This window comes from Barbus barbus, assembly GCF_936440315.1.
Source record: "Barbus barbus genome assembly, chromosome: 20".
NCBI classification, from domain to species: Eukaryota; Metazoa; Chordata; class Actinopteri; order Cypriniformes; family Cyprinidae; genus Barbus; species Barbus barbus.
This window is the reverse complement of record NC_136748.1, coordinates 18905903-18919583: the sequence shown is the minus strand read 5'-3', so window position 1 is coordinate 18919583 and position 13681 is coordinate 18905903. Positions and strand designations below refer to the sequence as shown.

Sequence of the window (13681 nt, the reverse complement as noted above, 5' to 3'; positions counted from 1 at the left end):
TTCTTGTTTTCTGCTCCCTGCTTTCATGTAGTTTCATCTAGAAGTGTTTTAGAGCAGAAGCATGGCGACCTGTTTCATCTTTCAGCCCTGGTGAAAACGATTAGAATAAAATGTCATTACTGGCAGAGGTGTGTGTGTGTGTGTGTGTGTGTGTGCGTTTTCCCTTGAAGGCATTTTAACAAATGTTTGTGACTCCATGATTCATATGGAGCTCCGAACAGAACAGATGGAAAACCCGGAAAGCAGTTTCATCACACTCTTACTCTGAGAGTTTAAGATTTCCCTCTGTTTTTGTTTCAACAGTAGATGGAGAGAGTGACGGTTCAATGAGGCTGTGCACTGAACTGACATGAAATCCAAGTAAATGACCATAATTTTGTATGTCACATTAAACTGATTTGAGGATGGAGAATATCAAGTACGATATTCATCATGATCAGATCATTAGGATCACAGAGCATGAAGATACTGTACTGATCAGACTATTGAGATACTGTACCGATCATCTCCTGTTTTATGATGCTGCTGTCACACCTTATGTGGGATGCCATTAAATATTCAGTGTCGTAGTGGATTTCTGTCTGTCTGTCTGTTTATCTCTCTCTCTCTCTCTCTCTCTCTCTCTCTCTCTCTCTCTGTTTATGTTGAGTCATCTGACAAACAAGCAGCGAGCGCAATTACCTCAGTCCATTATTCAGATGCTAAACTTAGCAGGGATCAGAGGTAAAACAGATGACAAGAAAAGACATTGTTGAATTCATATATAACGTGAGCCATGGTTATATTTAGAGACGGATCAACACTATTTTAAGGTATCAGCTCAGAAGGAAGTGCATAGATCAAAAAACAGTTATTTATGCTTGGATATCTGACTGATTCGAAGCCATTTTATTTTCAAAGCAATGCCAAATCTGCCTCTTATCACTTTGTTGGTATAGACTCAGCACTAGGGAAAATGTTTGAGCAGTGATTTCATATGTCATATTGTAACCAACAGATGAAGCGCTTATTTTAGACCGAGGAGGAATTTGCTGAAAGAGACTGAAGCGTGTTCACAGCTGATGTAATTCATTAGTCTGAAAAGTACATCATGATTCCCAGAGTAATGTTTGATTGAGAAATGATTGAAGAAGTGCCATTTCCTCCTTCGTCTAAAATGGGCTTATTATTCTGGAATTGATCTGACCTTGCTTTGATTGGCTTAACCTATGAAGGACTCTCACATATTTAACTCCCATAAAAGTACTCAAATACAAATATTCATCATGTTATGGTCAATATTGGGGAGAGGGAGTCTGAGCTATGATGTGTAAGCACAATGATAATTTAACCCTCCTTTCAATTGAGATAAACTAGAAACCCTGTTACTAGTAGAGAATTACAAATCAGTTTATAGAAATGTGTCTGGCATATGTGGCCTATCAAGATATTTGAGATTCAGCAGCAGTCAGATAAAGACAGATTAAAGTTGAAATCTCCAGGAGAAGATGATGCTGGTAAATACTGGTGTCACTATGCAAGATCTTGAAAAAACTAATAGAGTAAAACCCTTCTGCCCTCTATAATTAAGACCCTGCTTTCCATCCCTGTGGCCTTCACTCCTCTTCTGCAGCTGGGGGTGAAAATTACAGCCCTTCCTCACTCTCCTCCACTGCTCTCTTATTCTTTCTCTCATAAGAATGAGATGCCATCTGTTGCCATCACAACTGATGGATATCTTTTTTCTACATCTGATGTCACTGTAACACATTCCATTGGTCATTCTTGCTTATTTTTTTGCCAAAATCTGTGAAAATAAATGATGGGATTAAGTGGATTTGACTGGAGATTTCTAGAATGAATGAAAACGGCAGAATGTTTGTGAGCCCTGCATCCAACAGCTCATAGTATATTGATGTAAGAATCTCTCACATATGGTGAGACTAATTAAATAATGATGAGAATTAATCAGACCAACAGCCTTGACAAAACAGAATGTTATATTTTAAAAGATATTTATGATATACAAAACTCCAGAATGCTCCAAACAGTTGCATCTGGTGTCTTTACACAGCAGAGTTGCTCTGAGCAGGCTCTGTGGCCCATTTACATACAGGAAAATCACATAGGTTTTGTGATAATATTTTTTTTATTTTCATTAATTTCACGTTTTAAAATTCATAATTTCATGTTTTAAACATAAATTAGCAGGTTCTGATTTTTATTACCTTTGCATTGTAGAGGTGGCACATGAAACATTAGTCTGTAGACTTTTTTATATAGACTATAATTATTTTTTTTATCTAAGTCTTTAGTCTGTTACAATCAGTAGGCAGTTGTGGCCTAATAGTTGCGGAGTTCGAAGTCTCAGGTCCGGCAGGGATTGTAGGTGGTGGGAGTGAATGTCCAGCACTCTCTCCACCTTCAATACCACGACTGAGGTGAGAGCCTTGAGCAAGGCACTGAATCCCTGGGCGCCGCAGTATTGGCTGCCCACTGCTCCGGGTGTGTGTGTGTGTATTTGTGTGTGTTTGTTCACTTCTCACTGCTGTGTTTGTGCACTTCGATGGGTTAAATGCAGAGCACAAATTCCAAGTATCGCACACAATACTTGGACACATGTCATGTCCTTTCCTTCTTTTTCCTTTCAATGTCTAAAATATATATATATTTTTTTTTTTTTGGGTGAAATATTTGTGTTAAAAAGTGAAAAATATTGACATTTTATTAATGCATAATATAAATTTTTTATCATTATAAAGCAAAGCAAATTCTCCATTTACCTTACTCTTGTAATCAAAAATTGTGTCCCAAATATGCATTTAAACTACGTTGGCCTACTTGTGCACTGCTCACCCATCATCTGGGTATTTAAAGTGCACATTTTCTTTTTGGGATTTTCAGTGTGAACACACTACTCAAATTATTCATACTATAAAACAAAAAAGAATAGTGCATAAACTGGGACGCACATTAATATTGACATGTACAGAAATGTTGTTTGAAACACCCCTGACTGTAAATCCTACATATGTAAAAAGAATAGCATATGTCTTTTTTAACTTTAATAACTTCTTTTCTTCAAAGACAGATCCTCTCCAAACCCCCTATAAATTGCATTCTAGATACAATCCAGAAATAGAACAAAAGCAATAGCACTAACCATTAACGCTAAAATTTTTAGATTCATAATTAATATGTGAAAATATGTGTGATGTGACAACAGCCCGCCTGCTCACTAAAAATCTAAATTGGATCCATTTTAAAAAAAGGATGGAAATTAATCAGATCTGAACTCCTCCTATAGCGGTTTCTGATTGGCTGATCCACAGCCTGACAGTCAAATCCAGTCAGTCTGCTGGACGATCCTGATTCTAATGAAGTGAGTTCCTCTCGAGCGGACTTCGTCTCCACTATGCAATATACGAACTGATGGAAAGTCGATAGACGAGTGCGGTATAGTAGCCTACACCATTTATTCGCAGCGAATCGGCAGTTTAGAACTTCCAGCTCAACTCAACATGTAGAGCGCGGCTAGTGCCCAGACATACCAGACAGACTGGTGCTGCTCAACTGTTATCAACATGATTCCGCCAGCGAACATGATCCAGGAGGACACGATGGGCAAGGAGAACGAACGGGAGCACCGTGAGCCCCAGTCACCCTCATCCATCAGCCAGCAGGAGTCAAAGGTTTGAAACTCGCATCAGTCACAGAAATGTATGTAGTGCGCGGTTTACGCGTCTTTCCCCACTTTAACTGTTGCAGAGACCGACTGTTGTTATAGCGTCTGATTTTGCCGCTATATGTCTTAAACATTGATATGATGTTAATTTGCTCGTCTGCTGCAAATTGAAGTAGAAGGAGGCTATCACTTTCCGTCGTGTAAAGCGTAAAGTGTGATCGTCAAATACAAAGAGTGTCGTTGTTACAAATCTAACACTACTAGAGGTGTACTAACAGGGCGTTTTACATTTAGTTTAGTAACTTACATTTATTATGGCAGGCTAAACAGATTTACTTGTTCAAATAATTATGCCACCCTATCACCTTGCTCAACCTTGTTTTATTTAAAATATTTTATTTCAAAATGGTGAACAAATAAGTAACATTAAAATCAGATTGTAAACGAATATATAATGGGCCTATATAAAACTATAGGCTAACAAACACAACAGATGGACCAGTTCTGTCATTTACATATAAGACATAGGTGAAATTTTACTTTATTTTATTTATTTGCAGTGTTATTTTTTTATTTTCACACAGAGTCATTTCTACTGTCATGTTCACCGTGTAGGTTATTACAACAACACTCCTCTGGCTCTCATACTGTCCAGTTTTCGGTCAGGTATTCACCTATCCTGTTAAAGTAGAACGAAATATTTGATTCAAATGATCTTTGATCATATTTAATTATTATGCATCTGTTGCTTTATGTCCAACAATAACACTGTGCATATCTCCAAAATAATACAAATTCAGAAACCATCCCACACTGGGAATATTATCACTTATATTAAGTTGTTTATTTGCAATAGGGCTCATATGAGACCTAGTTGAAGTTAGCTTTGCAAAAGGAAATTTGTGATACTGCTGTAATAATAATAATAAAAAATAGTTTCAGTTCAACCCTGATGTGTGATTTGTTGTGTGTGGTTTAAGATCTGATGTGAGAGGTTATAGCAGGTGGTGTTTTGTCACATCAGTGCTGAGTTTGAGCTCATCTGTTTTTCGGGGTCATCTGTGGCCCAGAGTTCTACATTCAGCCCTTAAATGTTGGACGGGTCACTGTGCTTTTAGAGCTCTATGCCAGTTGGGAATTTTTTATATTTATTGTCTTTAAATCAGTAGAGATTTAGTTCTGCAAGGCGGTAAGTAGTGCTTTATTTATTTATGTAGTTATTCAGAAACTGATTCATTATTTAAATTTACGTTGTCATTCCGCTCCTTCCCATAAATGCTGTTTCAGTCAATATGTGTGCACTTGTGTGAAAACACAGTGTGAAAGTTTAAATTTGTACATTATCAATGACATTATGGTGTTAAATGTTGCCTTCACTCATCGGATGAGTCTTGAGGGATTTGTGTGTAATTGAGAGCTGTTACTTTGAGCAGGGGGATTACTTACTTTGATGTTATTTACTGAAGCCCTGTGGAAATGTTTTTAATCAGATCATAAATTTGTATTGTTTGAAAAAGGAAAATTCCTTTTGAAATGGAAAGAATCTGAAACCACATTATGATTTATGACCAAAGGCTAGTTTTCATGTCAGTTCTTTTGGTTGTCCAAATTTGCAGAATTCACTTGAGTGTATGCCAAATAAGGATGTAATAGACTGCAAAAAAAGAATATATGCAAAATAAAACATATATTCATAATTTAATCTCCTGGTTGCATTTCAAAGATTTCCAAGAGGCAGTAGGCTTTTAGTAAGAAGTGAAATTATCTTGCAGGGTTTTACATCTCTTGTTTGAACCTATTTCTAGAGAAATAATGAAGATGTTACTTCTAGAGAAGAACTTGGGCCCAATAATCAGAGAATTTCATAATTATCAGGGATTTTATTTGCTAATCTATCAACCATTTTAGAGCTAAATTACTAAACCAAGATTAGGCTATAGCTATCTCAATTAACATATTCATGAACACATGGCACCTTGAACTGATCCAGGAACACCTTTTATGACTAAAACCCAAAGTGAATTTTTAATCTGTCAGTGTATCTGGTCTCCACTATGTGTCTGATTGCTTTGTATTAATTTGTGTTTGATAAGATAAAAATGTGTTACGAGTAAAGCGGGCCTAATAAAATGTGTCCCTTTTTCTCTAAAGACAGTAATCTTGTGCTGAAAAATACCTGACTTCCACCTTAATCAGCTCCATATCTCAGAGTTGTCCTTCAGGGTAGAGCAGGACACACATTTGGTGCTGACAGCAGCAGAATTGATTTCTAATAGATGTATAAGATTTGGGATTTTCTGGCAGAACAGAAACCCAGACATGTGCATTTTCAAGCTGTAGTCTCAGGCATTGATTTGTGTGTGTGTTCCTATTTGATTAATTTTATTGTAACTGTCAGGCAAAGTGAGACTTGAACAAAGGCAATGTTTTTTTGATAGCTTGTTTTTTATACAGTTAGTTCTGCTACAAAGCAAGTGCCTTGTATATGTCAGTAAGTACTTAAAACCAATTTTTAACAAACAGCATTTGCACTTTAATAACTCATTTGATGTTATTCACAGGGATTTCAGGCAGAAGAGCTGCTTGCAAGTGACTTTGCCTGTAAGTTGAGAGTGAACTATGAGCACTGATGGACAGGAGCGGTGAGGGAGGGACTAATCGATCAATCGCTCTCTGTTGGCCATCAGAGGTCAATAGGTCATCATCATACACAGGCATGCAGCTCACTAAACACACTGCACTGATCCTCTACTCTCATTGGTGGATACATAATGTGAGAGAACTGTCCAAATGGGCAAGATATCACACACACATACAATACATACACAAAAAAAACCGCACACATAGGTCCCCCACCATAAGGATGGCCTAGGGCCATGATAAGAGTTTTAGACCTGACAGTCACTTGCTTGATCAGGCTACTAATGCAGTGTCACTAAACCTTACATTTGTTGACATGTTTTTATGTCATGCAAAGTAAAACAGATAGCAGGGGTTGAAAATTATAAACCAATTTGATAATAATTTGCATTATTTGTCATTGTTTTCCATTAAAAGTGTGTTTATGAATTCATAGCTGTCTTGGAGTTATCTATTATATATATATACATATGGGTACACTACCATATAGGGACCAATTGTCACTATTAACTAGTTGCATATTAGCATGCCTATTATTATTAGGCTGTTTATTAGTACTTATAGAGCACATATTCTGCATGCCTATTCCTACCCAATACCTAAACTTAACAATTACCTTACTAACTATTAATAAGCAGCAAATTTGTAGTTTATTGAGACAAACATTGTATTTAATGGTTTGTTAATATTGAGAATTGGACTTTAAAATAAAGTGTGCAAATATATATATATATATATACACATGAGGATTGTTAAAATATAATTTTTCCTCTTCCCAGTCTTAAATATGTGGTTTGCTGAGTTGTATGACTACCCTTGTCTAAACTTTAGTGTTGTGCACTTTTAATTTTTATTCTGATTTGAATAGCATTTCTTTGCACACACAGTACTTGGGGAGGTAGTGCAGGTTACTGTGGCCTTAAGGACATTTTTAGTAGGCAAAGATGATCCTGGTGGGTGTTGTCACCTCATTTAGAGGGTATGACTGATATGACTGATATCATGGGTAATGTGCACCACACAAAGAGGTTACGTACCAAGAGACATGACAGCCCATCTTTCTCTTCATTTCTCTTTCATTAAGCCTTTTGATGCTCAGTGAGTTACATGAACATAAATAATCTGTAATTTTAGCCTTGCTGAGTTAGGTTAACATATGATGGCTGGAGAGTTCGTATAATCATCTGGAGGCTGTTTCAGTGAGAATGCCCTCATTTGACACCTGCCAAGCATCAAAAATCACCCACTCACAGAGTTTAATGCTCTGGGGGCTGTTTACGTCATATGGGGTTGAGCATTTGTCTAAATCAGATGCTAATAGATGCAGTTTGTTCTCTGTTTTATGTTTGTTTCAGCTGCAGAGGCTAAAGCGATCACTATCCTTCAAGACCAAGAGTCTTCGCAGCAAAAGTGCAGATAATTTTTTCCAACGGCCAATCGAGGATGTGAAGTTTCAAACCGAACTGCTCTCGGATGTCAGCAGCAGCACAGGTCATCTGAGCTCCATCGGTATGTCTGTCTCAGCGTCCCCAGCGATGTCCCTTCCTCCACCACCCCCTCCACTGCCCACTGTCATCCCGGGCAACCTGCCCATCACAATCTGTTCTCCATCCCGGGACCCCCGCCCAGCAGACCCCAATGCACACACGTTTCTAGAGCACATCTTCAAGAAGCCCCATTTCTGTGACGTCTGCAACCACATGATTGTAGGTAAGAAGACGTGTTTTATCTTTATGTGACTGACGACAGCTTTGCAATCTCATTACAGAGGAAACGCAAGAACAAAGCTGTGTTTGTGCTTGTTTAGACAGGGGAGGCTATTTTGATCTCTAACATAATGATTATAGATTAGATGACTGAAGGCATAATCTAAAATTTTCTATTACCCATCTGTTGTCCGGCCACCAGACACTAATGTTTTGATACTGTGGATGATGCCAAAACACAATGATTTGAGCATTTAAAGAGCGGTGAATAATGATAGAGTGGCGCGACGTAATGAGTTAAAGACTCCATGAGATAAAAATCGAATTATTGTGGCTGTAAGTCAATGTCTATTAGATTTGAGGTCATATGTGAGTGCACTCCTAAAAGCTTACAAAACTAGTAGCACAAATACACTACTGTTCACTGGTTTGAGGTTGGTACATTTTTTTTATGTTTTTGAAAGAAATGTTCTTATGCTCACCAAGGCTGTGTTTATTTGTTAAAAAATACAGTACAAATTAGGGATGTAATGATTAACTCAACTCGTGATGCGATACGAGTCACAATACTGATTTCACGAGACGGTTTGCTCACAATTGTTTTTAACAAAATGAGATTTAAGACTATTTATAAGTGAAAAGTTGTCCTTTTATTATTGCACGGACAAAATTCTGCACATCACTTTTGACTAATTTAATGCATCTTTGCTGATTTTTTTTAAATCTTATAAACTCCAAGTTTTTTTTTATTCTTTGGAAATTGCTGCAAAAATATTGATGACTCCTTTCGAATGCTGCTGTTTAGAAGTTTTTGTCTGAGTTATAATAAAATTATAGCAGAATATGTTTCTGCAGAGCAGTGGCTATTTAAACAAAAAGGACAAGCCCCAACTACATGTCCTGTTTCAATACGTAGTGCGGTCAAACGATTAATCGCAATTAATCGCATACAATTATTATGATTTTTTTTGCATAATATATGTGTGTTCTGTGTATATTTAATATGTATATATAAATACAAACATAAACAGTATATATTTTGAAAATATTTACATGTATTTACGTCTATATTTATCATTTATATTATAAATAAATATATTTAATATATAAACACTGTATATTTTTCTGAAATATATACATGCATGTGTGTGTATTTATATATACATAATTAAAATACACAGTACACACACATATATTATGTAACCAAAACCTTTATTTTGGATGTGATTAATCGCGATTAATCGTTTGACATTACTAAATACAAGTGCATCAAAATAGGACATATGGGGTCCTTAAGCCTCGCAACTCTTTCCTGATTTTTTTGAAAATGTTATTAAATGAGTTTTAACATTTTTTAAAGTTTGTCACCAAAATGTTTTTATTGTTGGAAAGGGTAGTCAGACAGAAGTCCCCTCCTAATCATCCCCATACGCTGATTGGCTTTATCACTCTGTCTCCTGTCCACCAATAAGCTGGTGTGTGGTGGGCGTTCTGGCGCACTATGGCTGCCGTCGCATCATCCAGGTGGATGCTGCACATTGGTGGTGGAAGAGGAGATTCCCCCCCCCTTCCATGTAAAGCGCTTTGAGTACCCAGAAAAGCGCTATATAAATGTAAATTTATACAAATTATTATTATTAGAAGTAAATCAAACTGAGATGTACTGCAGCCGATCGAAAGCTTCATGCCCCATATTTATGCACCCATGAGGGTCATCTTTTATATCATTTAAATCATGAGTTGATTCTTCAAATTGAAACAGTGAGGTGGTTTTGAGATGAAGAGCTCTACTTACAGTAAGTGTGGTGTTTAAAAGCATATGTGCTCAGCTAAGCCTGCATTAGGATATATGAGGGTTTATCCTAGAAGGCAATAATGTTGTCGCTCAGCTTTCAATTTGTGTGTGTGTGTGGTGAGTCGGACAGATGTCCACCTGTTTGAAAAGAGAGACCCATAGCACAAGGATGAATACACACACACAGAGTATGGTAACACATTAGTTTAGTGACCAGTTCTCACTATTAACTAGCTGGTTATTAGCATGCATATTACTAGCATATTGGCTGTTTATTAGTACTTATAAAGCACATATTAGTGCCTTATTCTGTAATTTAATATTCTGTAATATATTCTGAATAGTGTTTTATGTTTTGAATATACAGTGTTTGTGTGTGTGTGAGAGAGAGAGGAAGAGTGTGTTTCTGGTAGTGGCCAGCATATGGATCTGTCAGGCCTCATCACCTCTTTACCTCAATAACACTCCCTCAGAAGAGCACATTAATGAGGGCAGGGCTCCAGATCCCATCCTGGCACATCCTTATGAAAAGGACATCAAGAGGCCAAATCATGCATTTCAAAGCTTTGTACTAAATGTAGAGAAACATGAGCTTATGCAGCATTAGATGAGGAATGATCTGTCGGCTCATTATCCCACAGCATTCTGAGTACTGCCATGCAGGAAGGTGAATTTTATGAGATCTCACCAGCTGTCTGGAAAAAATAGCAAGTTGAGGCTGTAGTTCTTCTGCTTGTGAGTCGTGTCTGAATTTCCTGCTGTGACTAATGCGTCATTACTAAATAACAAGCCGTGAAATCTCCACATATGGATCGGATGTCAGGACACCTGTGTGTGACCCAAATCTCCACAGGTGGATCAGATACCTGTTCACTTGTGTTCGACCCAAATCTCTACAGGTTGATTAAATATGAGCCCACGTGCCGTTAACCCAAATCTCTGCAGTTGGATCAGATATCAGGACACTGGAATTAACTGGGTTTCAGCATCACGTGCCTTTGTTTTCCATGCTTGTTTGTGATAGCCAGTGGTGTGCTGAATGGGTATTTGAGCCAAAGAGACAGATACCTGACCTGTTGCTATGTTGTTTAGCTTCCAGGTCAGAGTTAAGGAGTTTTTTTTCCTGTGGTTAAAAGTTTGTGTATTTATTTGTTGATTTATTTACTTACTTGTTTAATTACTAACTTGGTTGCTTGCTTCAACTTGGGCCACTTCTATGACCCAGAGTTTAGTTTTTTTTTTTTAATATTTACTTTTTTACTTTAATTTTTAATATTTTTTGCCAATTATGTGTAGATTTTATTGTTTAACTCTAGTCTCAGAGACTCTCCCAGACTTTTAATCTTAAACTATGAAAATCCATCATAAAATAGGAATCAATATATATTTAACAGTAAAATAAACATTAACCATTTCAGTATTTATTTAGTGAAAATGTATACATATTTTATATACACATACAAAAAATTATAAAATAAAATAAAAACAATCACAACCACTACAACCAACAATTGTAATTTTTTGTTTTACTAAAGGTAATTTTCAGTTACTTAACAAATATTTTTGTTATTGGTGACAATTTCCAGTTAAGCAAAAAAAGTATTTTACAAAAATAACAATTCTTTTGGATGCATGTTTTTTCGCTGTTGAACAATTGTAGTGTACAAATTAAGTAGAGAGTCTGTGTAAAATGTGTCTCTTCTAAAAGGCCAAAATTGGAGAAACTCACACTAAACACCCACTTAGCTGTGTGGAGAAAAACAAGGAATTGAAGAAATGATTTAATGGTCAGTTGTGCAGCTGTAAAGATATTTACTGACCATGCATTTCATTCAGAATGAATATTTAACAAGTGTGTTCTGTATTATTAATACTTTGTATTGAGCTCATTTCAAAATGTCAGTCAGCAATTTACAAAGCGTTTTCCGGATCGGAGAGCAACACGTTTTTCATGCTGATGTTCTCTCATGTTTGTCTAAAGCAGAGGCATCTATTTCTAAAGACACAGAAGCCATGCTGTATTTCAAAGTATAAAAGGAGGCTTAGCACATTGGGAAAATGGTTGGCTGTCTGTGTGGGTGGATTCTCATCCCATTGGGCAACTGATGGCATTAACAACATTGAAAGGAAGTCCACATAACATATCATGCAGCTTTTGCAAGTGTTGATGAATGATTAAATCATTTTCCTCTTTTTCCTTTAGGGCACACAAGTCCAAAATGAAGACCAAACATTTAATGACTTTGATCAAATATTCTAATATCACTTTCAGGCATTTTACCAAAACTTGGCCTGAACTAGATGTCGTTTTCATTATAATTGTTCTACCCTGTATCACCTCTTAACCCAAGACAAAGTACTCAACACATAAATACTCAATCATTAAACACATTAAAGATGCATTAAAGATTTTTTTTCAGAGGCTGAAGTAATCAGCACAGGGAGGCATGAGAGATTCTGGACTGAACATGTGATGTTTGATTAATCGATGGATGGCTGGAAGCAGCTTGTTGTAGCAGATAGGGGCAAATGAGCCCTGTGACACAATCATTCTCACAACAGCGGGACCTGATGTTTTCACCCTATTAATCATTTCACATTCATATTTTATTATTCAAAACAAAATTTTCATTTATCATTTTAAGTCTTAAAGTCACTCCAAAAGAGGAAATTTATTATTTTCTATTCTTTGATCTTGTGTAGTTAAAAGGATATTTCACCCAAATTGTAAATTCTGTCATCATGTACTCATTTTCTTTCTTTCTTCTGCAGAACATGTGCAGAAGATATTCTGCTTTAGCCAAACATGAGAGAACATAAAATATACTATTTCTCAAAATATTGTTTTCTTTTTTGTTCATAATGAAAGGTCAGATTTAGATCCCATTATATTTCATTGAATGGACAAAAAAACCATACACTTTTCAAAATATCTTCTTTTGTGTTCCACAGAAGAAAGCCATAAAGCTAGGAATGACTGGGGTGTGTAAATCATGACAGAATTTGGTGAACAATCCTTTAAAGGCTATTACGTCTAAGTGTTCAGAGATACATGTTTTGAAAAATCAACATCTGGAAACCTTGAATAAGCTGTAACTAATGCCGTGTTGCCTTGTTTGACCACCATTTTATTTTTATATTTCAAGAAATAATTGTAATGCAAGAGGGATTCTCTCTTGTAATTTTTTTAGCTTGCCAAGGGGGAGCAGGCAAGGTGTTCGGTAAGTCTGTTCCGTTTGATGATGAATTGAACTCTTTAGAAACCGAATGAAAATAGATAACTGCCTTCACCCACCTCCAACCCCAACCCACCCTCTGCTTCTGCGCTCATAATGACTTGTTCAGCACTCTCAGGAAATGCATATGATGAAGTGGCTCCTCATATGCTTTCCAGACCGATGCTAAATAGAATTTTTCCCCAGAGCGGTCAATATCAATAATATCAATATCCTTATTCTGTGATGGGATTGTTATTATGTTTTTTTTTTGTTTCTCGTTACTGTCACAGGAATATAGATTGTTATTCTGTGTGTGTGCTGTTTTCCAGAGCTTTGCTATGCATGCTGTTGTTATATACTGTAGATGATGGTTTAGTTTGTTCTGGTGGTTTAAAGTTAATGAAAGTATCTATTCTGTGTGCTTGGATATAGTTGAAGATACAGAGATTTTTACCAGTAATTGGCTTTAATCTCAATAAAGTGCTGCTTGCTCTTGGGAAGCAGCTGGAAAGGTGACTTTAACACACTATGATTTCAGTAATTAGTATTTATTGTCTCACCACAACAAAATCTGTTTATGTTTATCCTGCACAGAGGCAGTTTTTTAATTTCTGAAAGCAATTAGGCCTGATTAATTCTCCATTACCCAAAGATCACC

General features: G+C 36.5%; 1 protein-coding gene across 2 annotated transcripts in view; it reads left to right on the top strand.

Moving 5' to 3' along the window:
• Positions 1-3298: 3298 nt before the first annotated feature.
• Positions 3299-13681, top strand: part of LOC306886266 (SH3 and cysteine-rich domain-containing protein-like) — a gene marked incomplete at its 5' end in the record, with an annotated part of 30049 nt that continues 19666 nt past the window's right edge. Inside the window, 3 exons of one of the 2 annotated variants that reach the window (XM_079443230.1) lie at positions 3564-3671; positions 7660-8014; positions 12997-13026. In XM_079443230.1, the coding sequence (XP_079299356.1) occupies positions 3564-3671; positions 7660-8014; positions 12997-13026 (493 nt within the window). Of the gene's footprint in view, positions 3672-7659; positions 8015-12996; positions 13027-13681 lie in introns of both variants that reach the window. The other variant, XM_079443231.1, reaches the window with a different exon arrangement.